Source organism: Plutella xylostella, chromosome 3, assembly GCF_932276165.1.
Source record: "Plutella xylostella chromosome 3, ilPluXylo3.1, whole genome shotgun sequence".
Taxonomy (NCBI): domain Eukaryota; kingdom Metazoa; phylum Arthropoda; class Insecta; order Lepidoptera; family Plutellidae; genus Plutella; species Plutella xylostella.
Window position 1 is genome coordinate 7,761,299 of NC_063983.1, and position 21,519 is coordinate 7,782,817.

General features: G+C 39.7%; 2 protein-coding genes across 2 annotated transcripts; both read right to left on the reverse strand.

The window, feature by feature from the left end:
* Positions 1-226: 226 nt before the first annotated feature.
* LOC105388105 (neuropeptide-like precursor 1) lies at positions 227-11,382 on the reverse strand. Its single transcript, XM_011558955.3, has 6 exons — positions 11,237-11,382; positions 4,549-4,649; positions 3,392-4,202; positions 3,124-3,274; positions 2,496-2,528; positions 227-1,783 (listed from the first exon to the last, which is right to left on the reverse strand). The coding sequence occupies exons 2-6, from the start codon at positions 4,636-4,638 to the stop codon at positions 1,417-1,419; spliced, it is 1,452 nt and encodes a 483-aa protein (XP_011557257.3). The 5' UTR covers positions 4,639-4,649; positions 11,237-11,382; the 3' UTR covers positions 227-1,416.
* Positions 11,383-15,000: 3,618 nt separating this feature from the next.
* Positions 15,001-21,102, reverse strand: LOC105388104 (serendipity locus protein alpha). The gene is made up of 9 exons (XM_048626480.1): positions 20,978-21,102; positions 20,690-20,881; positions 20,350-20,601; positions 18,960-19,079; positions 18,290-18,671; positions 17,781-17,962; positions 17,177-17,366; positions 15,686-16,375; positions 15,001-15,337 (listed from the first exon to the last, which is right to left on the reverse strand). The coding sequence occupies exons 1-9, from the start codon at positions 21,038-21,040 to the stop codon at positions 15,018-15,020; spliced, it is 2,391 nt and encodes a 796-aa protein (XP_048482437.1). The 5' UTR covers positions 21,041-21,102; the 3' UTR covers positions 15,001-15,017.
* Between the last annotated feature and the right edge of the window lie 417 nt (positions 21,103-21,519).

The window sequence follows — 21,519 nt, forward strand, 5'->3', positions numbered from 1 at the left end:
GTTTTAATTGAGTTTTTATGGCACTACCTATATTTGGAGACTCCCATGGATTGCTTGGTATTCATCTGTCATTCATTAGTCACCACTGTTAGAAAAGCATGTGCTTTAGCAGGCATTTAAAATCCGGCTAAATTAAATCACGAGATGAATCAAGCCTGTATGTACCTACTATTTCTTTCTGAGTCTATGAACTAAGGGAAAATGTTAGAAATTGAAAAAATATTGGTATATGTTGGTTCATTTTATTTAGTTACATACATTAACCAAACAGATATTTTACAGTGATTCATTTGAAAACACACATTTGATAAAGTTATATATTAATAGAGTTTTAATTTATAGTAAAGTTATTATCCAACATGGTCACAAAGTTGCAAGTTTATTGTCGCTTAGTTGTAAACATTATTTTTTTCAATAGAAGCATAAAAAATCGTTAAATTTCATAATATTCAAGAATTATTTGTCAGACACAGCAAACCATTCTAAGAATCTAGTCATAAGGGATATCGACTCCAAAGATTTTAAACCGATTTTCGTTCGTCTTCATTCTTAATTTTGATAAAATTTATCACAACTTCTTATCTAAATTTGATTAAATAACTTCCTAAAATCCGTTGAGATTGAAGTATTTACTAAAACTATAAAGTTTTAATTATAAATTACGACACCAAGATTAACCGGTGAAGGTTTTAGGTCTATAATTCATTAAATATTAAAATCTTTCTTAAAGTTTTCTTGATTTCATAAAAAGGATATTTTTTAAAGTTTTTGCTTTGCATTACGATTGACAACTTACTTCTATTCATTCCTATGTCTCAACTACAACATTAAATTGATAATCTTTCATAAAAACTGGCCGAAGTCGTCATTGTAAAGGTAGAACGATCACTTAAAGTTAAAGTTAAAGATTTAGTACTTAACATTAAGAGTTCATAGATAAAGTCAATATTATTGTCTATACGTATCCATGATCCCCAGGTTGTATTTACTTTAGATTTTTCTAATAAAGAGAGACGAAATAGTCTTATGAAGTAGCCATACTAAGTGGCCCTAGCCCTAGAGGTAGTAACTTGTATCGCAGCCAGCACCTCAGTATTTGACCGCAAACTATGAGATCGTCTAGGTACTTTATTCATTAGACAAAAGTTCAAATAAGAGTATTATTACGAACAATAGGTAGTGAAACTTCATTTTAAATTTTGACAAATAGAGGTTTGCTTACAAGAGAGCAAGAGTGTCAGTATCGGTAGATATCGTACCTCAAATTTGGCTTTTGTCTAATGTTATTTGAAGTAAAGTGCATAGCATAGCAAGTCGATAGTCCGAGGCGGTGGCGGCGGCACTTGACTACGGCATCTAAAGCTCGTTGCGGGAAGCGCTGAGCAGCACGACGTCTCCCAGCGGACAGTCGCACAGCTACTGGTTCTTGCGGCGGCTCGGCAGACTGCTGTTGGGGTAGTTCTTCCTCAGCAGGATGTTATCAACCGCCGGCAGGAGCAAGTAGCGCTTCCCGGACTGGTGGTACGGCACTTTTAGGGACCTGAAGTAGTAGAACTTGGGGATCTCCTTGGAGGGGGATTGCCAGCGGTTCTTGGCGAAGGGTTCGAGAGGGGGGAGCTGTGGAGAGGGGAGAGGTGGGGAGGGCGCGGAGGGGAGGTCGTTGTTCAGCGGTCGGTGGAGGATGCGGCCGGTCGGGTGCGAGTGAGCAGGTACTGCTTCCGCCGGTACGTCGGAGTCGTCTGGATCGGCTGCTGGCTCAGCTTCGGCACTAGCGATATATTGCCTGCGGACAACGGGGTTTTATTCTTTCGTTGATCATGTTGCTATTGAATACGAACGTGCTATAGAATATTAAGTACATACTTTGATTTTATTTTATTGTTCAGAGTATATAACAGAGGCACATTATCTAGTGTAAAGAACGCACAGACATAATATATTTTTCCGTCACGTTTACTTTTTCAGCAACCTAAGCCTCTAAATAACTTTATATTAAGCTCTAACACTGAGCTAGTCTGCATGCTGGCATGAAACACAGCGGTATAAAGAGGGCAATATAAGACAAAGGCTCGGTATCGCACTGCCGGTGTCAGCCGCAGTCGCTTCCGGGACACACGGGAGCGTCTGTACACCTCTAGCTCTGGAGATAACTACTCGGAACGTATTCCTGTGAACTATAGAGTTTCTAAAGCGTTACTGGTTTGTAATTTTAATTTTGTAGTTTGATCGTCGATTTATTCATATTTTTATATTAAAATAATGTTATAACAAACAATTCACTAGGTCGCTTACGAAAAACTTAGTTGGCAGGAATACAACACTTGTTCTTGTAGGATTACATTGAACTTACTTACTGTGTAAATATTAATTACAAAACATTGATGCTGCAAATAGTGTCAAACATTCCTGAATCGTAACAGTAAAATACTCACAATGCCTACATGCAACTGCAAATTTTAGTTCGCAACATTCCTGAATAACAGTAAAATACTCACCTAATTCCGAAATTCGGGTTAGCGGAATGCTTCCTGTAAAATTTTAATGAACATTATTATCCGCCAATTCCACTGAACACAACATCCAACATAAATGCACATATTAATGTTTGGTATCTCGCTTCAAAAAGCAATGGTAGGTATTTGATTTCAATTATATGCAAAGTATTTCATGTCTGGAATTATACATTGTTCAAGGCATTTCCAAGTTTCTAATAGCTATAGGGACTAGGATTATAAACATAAATAAAACTTGATGGTATGTGTAGGTCCCCTATGTGGTGGGAAAACAAAAAGGGTATAACTGAATGTTTTTACCGATTAAGTCGCTACCCAATACACCTAAGTCCTCAACAAGGACACAAAACAGTCGTTCGACGAGGGGACAGTAAGACGTACTACTTGAGCAACGGCTCACCTAGGCTAGCTAACACCAAATCTAACATCGAACATTTATCTAAACACATAACATGCGTGAGTAGCGACGACACATCTGCATTCTCCAACTCCAACAAAGCAAATGTCACGTCTACTGGAACTACTCCAACCTCCATCCTACTGGGAACATTGTCATACATTTAACAAAGAATGTGACACACTACTTGTCAGCATCCGAAATTCACAAGACCTGTACAACTCTTGACTAGGCCACAAGAGGCGGGCGCGGCCGGAGCGGAGGTACCGGCCTCCGGAAAACCTAAACGACGGCAGTAAACCTAACCGGGCCAGCGAGCCGATGTGCCGTTTCTCATAATTATCATGAGCCTCGCTTTCGTCGTCTGTAACAGATGTAACAATGGAACACATAAGGATGGGCGTTTAAGAAACAGACAGATCGATTAGTTCTTTATTACTACTACAGTTTTTTAGGAACGATATTGGATCTAAAAACTCACCGACAGATCGCTTGTCGTTGTTCTCGAGATCCTGGTTGTCTTCTGGCGGCACGCTGATGTCGTTGTGGTCGAGCTCGGCGGGTAGCGACAGGATGTAGCGCTTGGTCCTGGCGGAGGGCTCCACGTACGTGGGCCGCAGCAGCCCGTGGGCCGGCAGACCCACCGACCCACGCTTCAAGTACCAACTATCGCCTGCATCAATCAGATTCGGGGTTTCGTCGTTGTAATACTGGTATTCGCTCTGCGGGATGTAACCGCTCATGCTCTTTTTGAAGACCTGCGAGAGTGGCGGGAACATGTCGGGGTTGATGGACTGCTGGTAGTCGTAGAGTTCATTCATGTCGAAGGGTCCATCGATCTCTGACAGCGGCGGGATGGGGTTCTGGTAGAAGGGGTAGTAGTACTCGTCTTCATTGGCCATGTCTCGCTTGTGGAGGAGTCCGTTGCGTGCAAGGGCCTGGACGTTCCTCTTGTCGCTCTGCTGGTTTTGGCCGCGGCCGAGGCGGTACCCGTCGCGTGCTAAGGCCTGGATGTTGCGCTTCACGGCTGCGTAGCTACGCATGCGCGCGATCGACGCCATATTACGCTTCTCCTGTGATGACTCGTCCTCATCCTGCTCCTGTTTGTCAGTATCATCGTACGGAGACCTGAACGTAGGCAGCTGCCCGTTCTTAGCCAGCGTCGATATGCTCCTCTTGAAATTATTCAGCGAATTCCTCAAATACCCGTCCCTAGCTAAGGCGGCTATATTCCGCCGCGGAAATGTCGGCCATTGATGCACAGTGTTCATGTCCACGGGAAAACTTGATACCTATACACAGACAAGACAAGGTATTGTTAAGCTAATCACCCATCACGTTTCATGATGTTTGTGTCCTACAACTCGTAATGAATCTACATAAGGACAATGTGAAAGGTTCCTTCATAATTCTAGTTGCCTGTGTATAAATAAACTAAAGCTTACCTATGCCTAGTTTCATCATAGTCTGTTAGATCATTAACACCCCTGTTACATTGGAAGTGCCATCTAAAATAAAATTTCCAGTCAACAACTAATCCCTTGGTATAAAGTAACAGGGGTATTAATGATCTAACAGAGTATGGTGAAACTGGGCCTGAATCTCTTAACGCATAGTATATTTATATTATCCACGTACCAGGTGCACATAGTTGGAGAAGAGCACCGCCGCCGTGGCGAGCAGCAGCAGCCTGGCGCCGCGCCCGGCCCGGATCCCCGCCTCGCGCATCTTTGATGGAGCTAAGGGAAATTGTATAAAAAATATATATACAGGGTGTCCCAAGTTAATGTGCACATCCGAATCATAGTGACACAATTCGTTATTTTTTAAAAACTTTGTTCTACGGCTTTTAAAAAATGTACTCTCTATAGTAAAAAATCAAATTACCAACAGAGTTTTTATGAATAAGCAAAAATAAAATTCGGAAATATTCAAAAGTCTTAGAATGACGATGTGTCACTCACTATGATTCGGATGTGCACTTTAACTTTTGACAACCTGTGTATACAGGATGTTGCAAAAGTGGTATAGTGAAAAAGGGGTGACACAGGTCCTCATTGAGGTCAACGACGAGTTCTTGTATCGAAAACCAAGACCCAAGGCCAGATAGCTAAAAATCACGACAAACAATGTTTCTTTAGAAAGTTAATCCGAAATGACATGTCTATCGCCGTTTGTGACTGCTTAGTTTTTCGCAAAGTTAATTAGGTAAAATATATCTGAAAACTACTTACCGTTTGTAGTTAGGTAACCTACCTATAACTATTGTTATATTTTCTAACATGAACCTATGCATTTAATTAAATAACAATAACATAACTATCGAAACTTTATCCACAACATAATAATTATACTTCGTCAATTTATGAAACAATTTCCTACTCGCTTCGTGAAAAGCGGTAAATCCTTCTATGTCGCGACCATTATTGGTCTACAAGTGGTTTAGTTTGGAAGATTAAAGCTCGAGTTAGACTGTGGACTCTGAAGAGCGAAGCTTATTGGATTTACTTTGTGTATTTGTGATGAAATTGTGATTGTGTTAGTATTTTTAATTGTTTATGTTACTAGGTAATGTGTAGATACAAAAACCGGTAAGTATGAATGTTTTTTGCTGAAAAGTACCTGCATAGGTACCTACGTGCGTCAATCCCTGACGTAAATAGAGGGGTGCTATAAGTTTAACGGGTCTATGCATCTTCTGTCTATCTGTCTGAGGTAGCGTAGCTCCGTCATAGCTGAATCGATTTTCGTTTTGTGTTTTTAGACTGATGGGTAATGTTACGTTTAGGTATAACCTAACACACCACACAAACCTGTAAGTAAAAGTCCGGAAGAACATTTTTAATGACTAAATACAGTGTTACAGTAGAATGATATTGATATGATACTTTCAAAAGGCACGATCAATACTTATTAAAATTGGCGTATGAAACATGAATAGGGAATTTTATGATAAAAATCTTTTTAGGGACTCGAGCGGAAAATGTGAAAGAATATCCAATAACCATCGTTGATGGCCTCCTCCGTCATTTCCTAACAAGAATAGCCCAACAACAAAGAACTAGGTAGGTTTACCTAGCCTAATATAATGTCATTGCTAAAATAGGGGCGGTTGCGATGGCGGGGGCATGTGCACAGGGTGGATCTCTCTCGTTAATATACCACGTCATGTTTTGCTTGGCGCCTTATTGCAAAAAAAACAGGGTATACTATCTGATTTCATTTCCAAGCTTAGAGATATAACATGCTGCACAAGTAGGTTTCGGCTTAGTACTTATACCCTTTTTGCAACACCCTATAGCACATGGAAAGAGAGATGTTGGGGGACCACTGCTGACTAGTGCTGAACCACTGCTGGTACAAAGTCTGCGCCAAGAGAGACATGAACTCATTCGGTAGGAACCGTATGAATCACATGGGATGGGAAGAGCTTACGGAAAAAGAGTGTGTTCGATGGGCGTGAGGCACATGATCAAGCGTGGTTTACGACAGCCCGACAGCGTGAGTCTGACTTCTCATGCAGTAGGTACTTGTGGAAGAATATGCCGCTCTAGAATAGGGCTTGACAGCCAACAAAAAAGTATCGCGGACCTTGACTTATACAGGGTGTTGCAAAAAGAGTATACTGAGCCGAAACCAGCATGTGCAGCATGTTATATCTAAGCCTGAATCTGAAATCAGAATTTCAAAATTCACGAAAAATAAACGTCTCCATAGTAAAAAGTCACGAGACCAACTAAGTTTCTATGGAAATTTTTTTCACGAATTTTGAAATTCTTTTTCAGTTTCGGCCTTATGCTTCACATGCTGGTTTCGGCTTAGTATACCCTTTTTGCAACACCCTGTATACATATACGTATATCTCAGACAAAGAATAAATCGTCTGTTATCATTGGACTAATAACGCTAGTAGGTACTTACATTATACTTAAATGTCTGTAATAAGACGTAGAGGCCGGCTATGATCTTTTATTCTGTGTCGGGATTCTCCGTAAGCATTATTATTCACATTGTAGTCATTCTCATATCCCGTATATTTAGACCCATTCAATAAATAAAAATATACCTATCGGTAAACACAAAAAGATACGGTCCGGATATTTCATTTCGTTCTACATATCTGAAACTTTTCGATAAGGCAATCTAAATACAACTGTCTGAGACGACATGAAAGTACCCAATAATAAAACATATTGCCGAATTCTCTGTTGATATGTACAGTCAACAAAAGAAATAAGTAAGAATATTTTTAATAGATAAGTACTTTAAGTATATATATACAAACATACCGATGCTGGAAAGGCAAAAATTACTACGAGTCTATGTTTTCGAAAATGAGAACTCATTTAAACACTTCAGCAACTTTTCAGCGTTTTTTTTTTAGGTTGCTTAATTCATTTTGCCTTTCCAGCACAAGCCTTCAGTTAGTTTGCGCTATGGTGGTATTTATCTCTTTTGCTAACTGTACCTATTCAACGATATTGTGTATTCACATTCTCGAGGTATCTACACGAGCATTCCAATAACATCGCTTTGTATCCAATAATGGCATTATGTGGTGGTAAGACCAAGTAAGACTTCGTAATTAAACTTGTGACAGGGGTACTGTACAGAGTGCGATTCTATTAGTGGCCTTGCCGTGGATGGTGAATGTACCTACCTGTCGTAAGTAAGGCTTTTTCAAAATAAAGGGTGCATGAACAGGCTTTCTGAGTGACCGTATTTACTGCACTTCAGAATAGAATACCTACTATTTCGTACCTACTTACTAAAAGATAATATTACAAAATGACATCTTATAAATAAAATAGACCAAAACGGCGGCCTTATTGCTTAAAGCAATCTCTAGCAGATAACCTTTGTGGTACGTCCAGGGCCCAGGTGACTTGCAAATCCTTGCTATTTTTTATCGCACTTTTAGCTTTGCTCCTGCTATAGCAAAAGTCACTTAATATTTCGGGTGCAATCACCACTCACAAGGTCATCGTCACTGATAGTATTCCACTCTACACACAGGGTGATCGTCGGTGCGGGATCCGATAAACTGAACACATTTCATTACAAGCCGCACCCCCACACCTGTGGCTTGTCAAGTTTAGATGGAGACACTGTGAGGGGTGCTATTCTGGCAACGACTAGACTATCAGATTTTGTGACGTTGATTGATTAATAGATTTATTAAAGTCGTCGATTTTGATTTGATAAGCTTAGATATCACTATAAATATTTAATTAGGCACTGTCAAAAATATCACCAGATATTTTAAGGCACCGCGGGCTATGGGATCGATCGTTCTCGTGGTTTCTCTGAAAGATATGAGGTTTAATTCTATTCTATTCTTTGATATGAGGTTATTCGTAAGAGAAGTAAAAATCTGTCGGCGGTCATACGAGTATATGCCGAAGAACGGATGGCTGGAGGGGTAAACGAGATTTCGAGTAGGTACCCTACGCTACTCCTGAGAAGTGCTTGAAGTAACATCGACCGACGTTAGGACCCTATCATAGAATAGCATCTTAAGTAACTGCAACAGTGGCGGATTTACCTATAGGCCAAAAAGGCCAGTGCCTAGGGCGGCAGATTTAGAGGGGCGGCAAATTTAGCATTTTTTACTATACAGATTTTTTTAATATAAATTTACGTGTACCTAATCTACATATAAATAAACGCACAGTCATATAATCAGTATGTACCTATATTCTTTGAATTTAGTGGCAACTGTGGCTGCTGAATCAGGCTCGGGCTAGTACGGGGCGCATTTAAGTCGTGACAAAAGCTCTACGTCGTCGCGCTCGCTCTTGAGGCTGCGCGATGTGAGTGAGCGCGATGCATAACTTATGTCACGTCTTAAACTAGCCAAGATTGACGCTTTTTCATGCTGCTTCAGGATTTTTGTTTGTAAACTCGACACAACGCTGGCTTATATAAATGAGTGAAATCGGGAAAGGCAAAACCCGGAATAGAGTGAATTTGAGATGATGGTCAGCCAGAAAAGAAGCATGTAATAGTTAAAGAGATTCTTGGGATGCATATTCTTTGAAATCAATCAAATATGATATTACTAAAAAGCCTGTAACGCGACAAGAAGCGGCGGGAATACTTTCGAATTTGGAGAAACTGGAAACGGCTGTAATGGTAGTTATATGTGGATAATGTGGAATTTTGTCATATGTATTAAGTACATCAGTGATATTTTTGGACCAAACAGTCACTTGAGTCTACCAAGAATTCGCAGTTTCAAGCTTAATATTTCGCAAACCAGTCACTGAATAAAAAAATGGTTTGAGAAGACCTTTGATATTTTTGAAAGACCTGTACAATACCTTACACCAACGAAAAAAATCATCCCCATTTTACATGTATGGAAGGTAACATTTTTTTTTTCATTAATTTATTTTACCAGTTTGTCGATGCCGTACATTTGTACAAGGTGGATCAAATTGATCAAACTTGATTGGCTCTAATTTTTTTCTAAATGAAAAACTTCGATTCTGTTTTTTTAATAACTATGTTTATTTGAACATTTAAAATTTTATTGGTAAAGTCTAGAAGATGATATTGGCCAAATGGGCGCCGTCACAATTGATTGCCCTATGGGCTCCTTTTATGGCATTTCTCATCAATTCAGCGAGACCTTCGGGCGAGAGATTCTCGCACTCGTGTCGAATGTTGTCCTTAAGGGCTTCCAGAGACACGGGCTTATTCACATTAACACGTCTGAAACGGTTAAATCGGGCGATATTGCAAGGAAAAAATAACATATAAAACGAAAAAAAAGGCGACCCGAAAACTGAATATTCAAAATTATTTGGCGTTCTTGGGAAGTGTGGCTTCCATGGCTTGTCAACTTGTAGGTATTCTGCATTTGTCTAGTCCACAAATATCAAAACAAATTTGAAATTGGCGGCCATTTGTACAAATGAGAGCAAAGAAAAAAACAGCCGGACAACAAAGTGATCCTATAAGGGTTCCTTTTTTCCTTTTGAGGTACGGAACCTTAAATAAGATTTGATGAAACATTTGAAGTTTACAATCATACTAATAACGGGATTAAACTAACAAATTGAATTTCAGAAGTCAGTAGGGGCGGCAAAAATTGAATGGCCTACGGGCGGCAAATTTGTAAATCCGCCACTGAACTGCAATTAACTGCATGGAAGTGACGCCACATAGTACTAGAGGTAAGAGTTATGTTTCTAATAAAGTAAGTTTCAGTGAAGTTTCATAACAATTATACGTATACTTACAGAATTTTGCAAAAGTGGTACCTAATTATAGTAAGCCGAGGGAGAGTGCCATTCTGAACAACTTTTGTAGTACGACTACAACTTTAGGAAATTTGGGAATTTTCAAAATATTTATTTTTATAAAATTTATTCAGAAAAAGTCCATGATTCCCCTTTCAGCTTACTATACTTATAACTTTTACATCACTCTGTCTATGTAACATTACATTTTCAGTCGCTTTCGCAATAGGCACTCCAGGGAAGGAAATTGGAAATTTAATAACCAAGGGTTTGATATTGTTGAGAGTTGACATGTCAACTTAATTAATTCATAATGTTATTCCTACATTAATTAATATATATACATATATATCTTAAAATATTTGATTACTATTATAGGTAAAGTGTTAGGTGAGTATATTTATTCAGAGATGCTCTGCCTGCTCTAGCTTTTGACCCTTTTTTCTAATGTTTTTGGCTTGCTTAGGTAAAATCAAGTAAAGTATACTTAAGTAAAATCTGGTTTGTTTAGTAAATAAAATTAATTGAGCCCTGAATAAATAAAAGAGTTTTTTACAAAGATAATTAGGAAAATTATGTTTAAATATTCGCAAGTCTATAACTAACCTACAAGATAAATTATCAATTAGACTGAAATATTCGAGATATCACAGAAGGTAAGCTTACAACAGTTACCACCCTCCACTCATGCAGTCACGTATGTAGACCAGCAGGTACTTAATCCACATGCCGATGCCGACACTTTTCACTAAGGTACATTCATTGCATTACACCTTGTTGCCAGTGTTTGTCCTGACGTACCTACCTACGTCTACCTAATAGTCGGATTATTACTCTCTTTTGATGCTTCTAATAGTTACACAAAGAAAATAAATATGCTTACTTAATATTCAATTAAAGTGTATACTTTAATTGGTGGAGTGGACCTACCTATATGTAACATAGGGATAAATTGTTAGTAAGTATTCTAAAAAGTTAGTAGTTTTATCGTTTATCTTGTAAGTACTTACTACTTATCTACTCAACTTAACCCAAAAAAAACGAATTAAGAAGCTAAAACTAATTTAAAAACTACTTACGTTGTCCAAATCTCCGACCACCACACTTCGCACTTCCAAACTTTCGCGCAACACAATAAATTCAACCTCCTCAGAACGAACTTGTTGCTAGTTATTCAAACTTTTGCAGACTTCCCGGCAATGATGCTGGCTGCTGCGGGGACCAGCTTTTATACGAGTCTGTCGGCGGCCGCCACGGCGCATGCGCCCGGAGTTTAAGGGTGGAGCCAACATTTAAATGCATTCAACTTAAACTTAAATTAGCCGTACATAACTGGTGAACATGATCCGTGATATCTGTGAAAGGTTAAGGGGTGAAAATCCTCTATTTATTGGGTGGTTCAGTCTAACAGGAGGGGTGAAAATTCCTCGGCTTGTAGGGTGGTTCAGTCTATATATTTTACAGATTTTAGCATCATCATCAGGTCCACCTACTGCCATAGAATAACGAGTACTACTACTGTACTTACTTGTTATTCTATGCTACTGCTGAACACAAGCCTCTCCAAAGAACATCGACTCCTATAAGGTACGTTGACAAAGACTCGTCTTGTAAGTTTCAACTCCCTTGTCTAAGTTACTTCTCCTACGCCAGAGTCACTAGGGTGCCTTTCCACCAGAGATGTGATATGCATCTGATGTGAAAGAAATCCGTTCCCACCAGTGCTATGCTATGTGAACCAATGAATATGGTTATCAAATGCATCCGTAGCAACGTTGCATAGCACATCACTGGTGGAAAGCATCCTTAATCTGGAACTCGTAGGTACTAATTAAACTAAGCACTTCGATTGACTACTTTATAATAAACGTATGAAACCTAAAGCACTATGGCTAATACTGGTCTATAAATAGCCTCTACAGGGTGATTATATTATGCTCGTGTAAGGAATAAATGCAAAGTAGCGTGGGTATACGCCGTGTAGGTAGATTTACCTTCGCCATTTCTATTTTACTTACATTTACAACTACAAAGGTAGTTTATTCTGAAAGGTCCACCTAAAATAGCTGCTGTAAAAAGGAAAATAACAAAAAAAAACTGATATTAAATCTGTATCTTGTAACTCTAACAGCTACGGTAGGTACTTAGTTATACCTATACATATAGTTATTTTTCCCAGGTAAGTAGTATTAAATGAAAGTGTCACAAGTTTACCTCTCGGGTGGCTTTAAACCCTTGTCTCTTGTCTGACCACCTACTTCTTCTTAGCGTGTCGATGACAAACATTAGAGCTGGCCTAGGGTTTGTCATAATAAGGAATTAGCAAAACAGAATAACATCATTCGATCACTGTAGCAATAGCTCACACATTACGTAGGTACTTACATCACCCCAGAAGGGCTAATACGGGGCGCATTAACTATGTATTTAAGACATGACAAGAGTTTTGCATCGCGCAGCCTCAAGAGCGAGCGCGACGAAGAACTCTTGTCACGTCTTAATAGCGCCCCGTGCTACAGGGCCAGCCCCCGTATTTTGTAACTTTTTGAGAGTTAGCAACCGGTGATAATTGGTATCAACTTAGAGACTTATTAACCGAAAACACCAAAAATCTTAATGAAATAAATATGCAAGAAGCCTAACAATATATCCTTACATTTATTTATTATTTATTTATTTATTTAATCCTTTATTGCACAAATATAAAAATAAGTGTACAAAGGGTGGACTTAATGCTACAAGCATTTTCTACCAGTCAACCCACAGGAGGTGCAAGAAAATTTTATTATAAGGTGTGCAAAAAGAAAACAACACTATTACTACAAAATTAAAAACAAGTCACTTAATAATAACTACCAAAAATAATATAAAATACGTAACTACATATAAGTTATGAATATATAAATAAATAATATATACCTATATATATAAAATATATATATATATAATATATAAATATTAATATTATATAACAATAATTAATTAAGAGGTTCAGGAAAGAGCTATCAACTAACTATCTTACTAAGGTAGTGAGTTCGAGTAAGACGCTTAAAAACGTTGCGAGACGGAGCTTTCCTAATGGAATCAGGGAGATCGTTCCATAGACGCACAGCCGTGACCGCGAAAGAGTCAGACATAAAACCAGAGTGGAAGGAGGGTAGGGCTAAAATTGAATTATGAGAAGAACGTAAGTCTCTGGTATGAGTGTCAGATAGAAATTGGAACATAGACTTTAGATAAGGTGGGGTATTTGGCTCGTGGAGGATAGAGAAGAGAAGACAAAGGATACGCAGGTTCCTACGGTCACGGATGGGGAGCCATTTCAATTGAGCGCGGTACTGTGAAACGTGATCATATTTACGCAGCCCAAAAACGAAACGAATGCACGTGTTCAATAAGCGTTCAAGCTTATTGAGCAAAGCTTCAGTTAGGTCCAGATAGCAAACATCCGCATAGTCTAAAATGGGAAGAAGAAGAGAATTAACGAGGGCAAGTTTAGTGTGCTGGGGAAGGAAATTTTTTACATTCAACATAAACGTTTGTGAAATCAGATAAGTCAGTAAAAAGTTATTAATTAATAATGCTCTAAGTTGTCAGGCATTTTATACCAACCAATCCCACTTGGAGTTACATAATACGGGGGCAGGAAGCTCCGAAGTTTCGTACCTAACTCCTACTAGGTATACCATCAAGGAAATCCAAGATTTTCTGCTGTGTGTTTGTAGCGTACTACTCGACAACCACCTGATGATTCCCCGACAATACCGGTATATTCCACACTCAGAAGTTTATCTAGATCCAGGTGAAACTTATAGCACCCCTATTTTAAGTCGGTGCTTATCACCCTAATCACTTTGGTAAGTACCTACATAAAGTACCTATATCTATACCTACCCGTAAAGGTCACAGTGGGCTGATAGGGTAACCATACCCGCCTGTCACGGGACGCCGCTCGCCGCGGGTACAAATCACGTTGATTGGCCGCGGCGGGACCGCTTAGTGAAGTCTCGCGTTTCTGTCATATTACGTGATTTATGGACACCCTACTGCGTCATACTCGGGAACATTTCCACTGTAAGAGGGAGGTTTTTCTTAAAGACGTTGGTAATGATTTATTATGTGAGCGCAGATGGCAAATGGTATGGATCGTCTGGGAAATGTGAAGTCTATATCCGCGAATTATAAACGCTTCCTACCGTGTTTTTATTGATGTCGCGGGTTTAAGTGTGTGTACACTAATGTGCGGTGAACAGTGGAGTGAGTGTGTCCAGTTTGAGCTTTGATAACTAACGGAAAACTTCCAAAATTATATTACATACTAGCTGTGCCCGCGAGCTTCGCTTCGCCTTAAAAAGATTTTCCCGTGGGAATTCCGGGATAAAAAAGTAGCCTATGTTCTTTCTCAGGGTCTAGACCATATGTATACCAAATTTCATTCAAATCCGTTCAGTAGTTTTTGCGTGAAAGAGTAACAGACAGACAGACAGACAGACACAGTTACTTTCGCATTTATAATATTAGTTAGGATTAGGATTAGGATTTTGTGAGTAGCACAACCATACAATACACATAGCACACATCAATTTAATTTACACAGTGGGTCAAAATAAATACGAAAGGTAATAAAATAATTATGTTCATAATTTATAATGTAAAATATATTTGATGAAATGTTTTAAAAAACTCGATTTCACACTACAAATATAATGTTGTTACTTCACTATAATGGACGGAGATTCAGATTATATAGTAATACAATAAAAAATACGGATAATATGCGATTGATAATACATTCTATGCTAATACTACGCTACACTTCTCATCAGCACCTTATAGAGTATGTCACTTTTCAATTCTCCCTTACAAGCTAGTTTCCTGCTGCAGGAACATCAAATCATTCATTTTACTTTCGAGAACATTCAAATCATTTAACCTTTCCAGCGTCGAGAAATTCGACGGTTGGCTCGAAGCGGTGCTGACATCTACCGGCGGCGTTTCCGAACTGACGTTTACTGGAATGTTCCAGACGCGTTTAGAAATCGTTTCGTTGTTAACAGTTAAGGATAGAACGTTGTTGTTTGTGGTTGTCTGTAGTGAAGGGTTGTGGGTGATGCGGGTGGAATTCATGGCCGGTCTGGAGGTGAACATGTGAGACATGTTGGTCATTTGTTCCAGGATTTCTGAAAAAGAGCACAATGATATAAATTGGTTAAAGTCGATTTATGTAAAGGGAACACAGAGCTAGAGCTAGAACAAGAGCTATGTTTCAACGTTGGAAAAATAACTTGTACCTAACAGTCATTGTAACAAGAATTTTGACTATTTTATAATACAAATAAGCAAAAAAACACACTGTATAATATTTGACACTCTGTATCACTGATAACAAGACTGTTGGCTGCTGACCCAATGATGGATGTGGTAGCATATTTAATGTCGGGTACATTGACCTGTGTATTCGAAGTTCAGTGTTAAAATTCCACATTGTATATATTTTTAAATATCTACTTAAATATTCACAAACTTACCAGTAATTTGCAGGCTAGTATTTTCGTCCATCATGCCGGCGCTCTCCGTCACGACGCTATCAAGGAACGTATCCCTTGGCTTCAATTCAAGAGGCACACAGTTCCTGCTCAAAACAGCCTTCCTCAACGAAGACCTGTTCTTGTTCGGCGAAAAATTGTACAAAATCGACGGCTGCCTCACTCTCTCCAGCTGTCTATTAACCACATCACGAGTACCATCCCCGTTCCCCTTGATCTCGCATTTAGAATCTAGAAGCTCATCCAACTGCATGGAAAAGCTTAACTCCTCACGTGTTTTCATCTTCAATCGCTTCGATAACTTTGACAAAACGAAGCCGTTGCTGGTCGATCGCGTATTGGCTGTTCTGGCGAATATACTTCTCGATATATTCGCGGCGATCTTACGCGGGGAATTCACGTATGTGTTTCCATTCTTAGCGAATATCGTGTGTGTGACATTCTTCACTGGGGCGGGCGGTTCCTCGCATATTTCGTTGACAAACAGCTGATCATCATTGTCTTTGGGATGGAAGAGACTGTTGATTCGGCTTACGATTGTGTAGAGGAGTTTCAGACGTTTCAGCATCTGCTCAAAAGTAGCTGGTTTGGCGTTTGACGGTTTTTTCACGTCGTACTTAACGTCTTTGTCTGCGCTCAGAAGATTGCTCACGATTTTGCATTCATCTAGCACTGTAAAAAGACAGAGTTGAAAATATTTGTAACAGCAACATAGTTGGTAAAAAATTGTATGAGATCATTAAAAACACAAAGAGAAATCATGCATTATATGTATTTATTATTATTATTGTATTGTATTTTATTCTATTTCTGATCTGGTGCATGTATTTAATGAGTGTTTTTATAATTTTTATTTTAATCTAAACTGTCAATATGGATTTTATTATCTGAATTAAAAATATTTTATTTATATGATTACCATTATATGGGATACCATCAGGAAAAAACACTTGTGTAATTTTGTTCAACTACATTTTATTGACCAAATCTTATTATCAATTAATCTGCATTTCAGCAAAAAAAAAAAAAAAAAAAGCAAAACTCGCACTCACGCCTTGTACTAATGTACTCCCTTGCGGGGTAGGCAGAGGTGCATTGCTGCACCCACTTTTCGCCAGAGTGTTATGTTAGTCCCAATGTAATAGGGGGCGGGCCTATTGCCATTTTACGGGCACATCCAAGACCCGAGAACAAATATCTGTGTTTAAACAAATATCTGCCCCAGCCGGGAATCGAACCCGGGACCATCGGCTCAGTAGTCAGGGTCACTAACCACTACGCCATTCGGTCGTCATTTCAGCAACCACACAAAAATTCATCATTATCACCAGCCCTTTATAATCCACTGCTGGACATAGGGCTATCTTAAACATTCCTCATCCACTTCTTACTTGTCAAAGGTCCAATGGGCCTAACAGCCTACTCTACGCTGTTTCTCCACTAAACAGATCACTAACCCAAAACTCCACCGACCTTTATTCAAATCCAAAAGCAGCGGCCTCAACCGCTCATACTGCGTCAGCGCGTCAGGTTCATGCTCGTTATAAACACAGAAGAAGTCCCTCACGACGCCTCCCACGTCGATCACTGCGGTCACTTGGGGACTGTAGGTGTGGAGGCTGGTGAGCGGGATGAGGTGCTGGTGCATCATCTGTTTGGCTTTCTGGAATGAGGTGGAAACGGAAGTGGTAGTCAAAGCGTGGTGAGTATAAAAAATTGTGAAGATAGGCAAATTGTGAAAGGGTGAGAACTGGACATATAAAATAATTCCTATTACAGACGTCTGAATTTGAATTGAAAGTCGGGTTGGCTAGGTTTCATAAAACGATATGTTTAGGTTTATCTCGCATACAAAGTGGCGCCTCTAGCGGAAAATATCCTCAACTTTTGTATGCATATACGGAAGAAAATATTTCCTGCCGTTTCGTCAAGTGTGTCAACTTCAAGGGCTTCTTTTGGGCTTAAATTTACAGGATGTTTCAAAACCGGTAGTAGGCCGAAAAGGGATGACTCAAGAGGACATTCACTTTTGGCAGCAGTAATTACCACTTTTGCAACATAACAAACAACAGCGTACCTCAGCGAAAGCAGCAGGATCCACGATCAGGAACACGCTGTCCCTGACTTCTCCCGCCTCTTGTCTCCACGTGGCTGCCAACAGGCGCGCGTGCGGGCTGTGAGGGGAGACCAGTAGAGCTGGTACTAGGTGCGGGTCTAGCGCTTCTAGGGACGCTAGGCCGGAGCGGAGGGAGAGGATTCCTGTGGTAGAGGGATAAATTTAATGAAGAATTCGCGAGGGGAATTGGTAGATGCAGCACTTTGCAGCAATATGATCATTATTACATTGTTTAGTAATCTGTGGTAACATAGTGTGGCTCTGGTAGTCTGAAAGAGTTTACTTTTAGTAATAAGGCTGCCACGCCGATAATGCTATACAAATCATGGATGAGGTAAGAAATATTGAACAAAACAAGGTGTATCAAACTGACCAAGATGTATGGAAGTCCTCCAACAATGTATTGTAAATATGTCAATAAAAACTGCATTTACCAAATTCTATTTACATAAAAGTCAATAGGCACTTACTATTCTGATCCGAAGAGCAGGAAACGGCAAATGATCCAATCTGCAACAGCCTCTCATTGTACAAGTCAAAGTCTTTCACAAACGGACAATCATCCGGTTCCTCCACATCACATGAGCACATTCCTTTCGAGCCCGCTTCAAAATGCCTGCTCAAGAAATCCACTGGTGACATTGAGTTGCTGAAGCAATGGACTAGCAGAGCTAGTAAAGCAGTATTTGTGTTGGTCTCCAGGGCATATAAGACGTCTTTCAATACATCAATGAGTACATTCACATTGGTCGGCATTATTGGCATTTTCAGTGAGTCTATGGTCACTTTGATGGCCGAGCTCGGGTCTCCTGTTATCAGTTCACTGAGAAGCGCTTTTGACTCCCTCAATACCTGGGGAAATAGAGTTCAGTAAATAATTTTCTAAAAGTAATCATGCCTTTATCTCTTATATTTTTATTTTGTAAAGCTCATGAAATTAATTTTATTATAAGCTAATTCACATTGTATAAGTAACATGCATTGTTCCTATTATTTTCCTTACAAAAAAGTAACTAAAAACTAAATAATATGGGCACTTTTATGGATTTTCAGATGAGATTGGTCACATGCATGTCCCGCATTAAACAAGTCAGCAGGCGTGCTTGGATCACAGTCACACTCTCTAAGTTTAATACTCACAACTTGACAGCGTGCCTTCACAATGAGCTGGTCAGTGGGCAGGCAGTACTTGCAGAGAGTCATGGCGGACAGGAGCAGCTCATCCAGGCATACATGGAGCTCACTGATATGCTCAACCACCTGAAGAGTGAATAATGTGTATTATAGTAATTAAATTACTGTATTGGACACTTTTTGGTACCATTAAAGGTGCTGGGATGATACACAAAAGAAAAGTGGTTGTTAGCATTGGTATAGCTGGGAGCGGTGGTAGCTCAGTCGGGTAAGCGCCCGCTTTTCACGCCAGAGATGCGGGTTTGAATCCCGGTGCTGACATGTACCAATGAGTTCTTTTCTGAATTTAAGTACAATGTATACCATCTGCCTAGCCGAATAGTCTGCCCGAGGTAGACATATTCTTGCACAACTTCGATTGTTGCCTCACCAACGGCGACCGGCTCCGGTTTGATGTGAGCATTGTACATGACTTTCGTCTTGTCCAAGTTCATACCGAGGCCAACACGTCGGGAAGCAGCATTTAGGCCACTTAGCATCCAGCTGAGTTCCTGCAGAGATTCTGCCATAATAACGATGTCGTCCGCGAAGCGGAGGTGTGACATGTACTCGCTATTTATACATATGCCATGTCCTTTCCAGTCCAACGTCTTAAAGACATCTTCCAATGCATTGGTGAACAGTTTCGGAGATATCACGTCCCCCTGTCTCACTCCACGTTGCAGTTGGATAGGTCTTGTCTTGTGGTCCTGTACTTGGACAGTCATAGTAGCGGCGAAGCAACTTCGACAAGGAGGCTGCAAGGCGCATCCAACTGGGTTGGGCTGCATTCGGGAAACTTCGTCACATATTCTCCTCGGCCATTCCTCAGTGGGACGCCCTCCTGCCCGCTGGACTGACGACCTTAGGCGGGTGGCGGGTAGTGGTTGGATGAGGAAGGCCGAGGACCGAGTGTTGTGGCGCTCCTTGGGAGAGGCCTATGTCCAGCAGTGGATGATTATTGGCTGATGATGATGATGATGTATACCATCGCTCTTACGGTGACGGAAAACATCGTGAGGAAACCTGCATATCTAGATTTAGCACATCTAAGATATGTGAACCCACCAACCTGCAGTGGACCAGCGTGGTGGGAAATGGTCCAAGCTTAGGAAGGCAGTTTAGACCTTGGGGATATGCACAAAGGTTCCACTCGAGAGAGCCAGGTGCAGGTAGGTACTTACACCCCCACAGAGAATAGAATAGAATAGATTGGTATAGCTGCTGCTAGTGTGCTGTTCTTTGGTTTTGAATCAATTAATTTAATATAAATCTATTCTATTCTATAGCTATACTGCAATGATGCAAATGACAAAATTTTAGATCTTGGTTTAAGATTATTTTACTCTTTACTTACGCTATTCTTCCATGAATCAGTCAAACTTGATGAATCCTTATAGTCGGTTTTATAGATGACATTGGATAACTTAGTGAGGACTTCAAAAGCATGGTCAATCCAGTTGACAAAGTACATGGGAGTGGTCAGGAGTGTATCATCAAGAGTGTCTCCGTCGGGTCTAGCACCAATCAACCCATCCAGGGTTGCATCAATGTGGCTCAGCTTATCCATACACCAAGACAACCTGTCAGTGATGCAGTTTCGACTCTCCTGTAATTTACAGAATTATAATGTTAAATATTGAAAATTAACTAAATTAAATTATCACAATCACCAGACTAAAAATAATAATAATTACCTGTAGGAATACATGTTGAGTGTGTTCCAATTTAAATATCTCAAGGAGACTCAAGACACATTTCTTTATTTGACTGCAACAAAGTGTAAACACATCCTTTAGTGTTTTGATGCTTTCTTCCTCATCAGTGGACAAATTCAGCTTCTTTCGGATACTAAGTATAAGTGGCCATATGCTTTTGAATACTGATTCCTAAAAATACAAATAAATAACTGTTTCATCTCATAGTCATAATCTTATTGATCGAAATATTTATCACAAAAACAAATAGTTATTCTTCTTACATACCACTAAACTTTTAGTTGCTACAGGTGCATTCAGCGATAAATTATCTATATCTAAACTATCCATTGTGGTTAGCAAAACAATAAATTGTGTAAATAAAATAATTTGAAATAATGTCGATTGATCAAATCAAAACAATTTTCAAACTTTGTTTGACAATAACCGCCCGCTGTTGACGGGAAAAATGAAAATGTCAATTGAACTGTCAACGTCAATATGTTAAAAATCTTTTCTGTGTATATAAGGCTAGGTTCCCACGAGATGTAACATTACAGGCTAGAACGCTATCTCTGCACAAGGTATAAATAACCATTCACATTTATTTTTTTGTTACAGCTTAACATTTGATGGATACTTAAGGACGCAGCTTACGGACGCGGATGTCAGCCGCGACTTAAAGGTCTAAAATCTAGGTAAGGAATGTTCACTACGCTGTTCAAACTATCGGACGAAAGTCGCGGACGTAACCTTGGGCTGACCTTCAGCTTTCAGACGTCGAAAAACGCACGAACTGTCCCAAAAGACCGTGCACACTTGTCCGATGA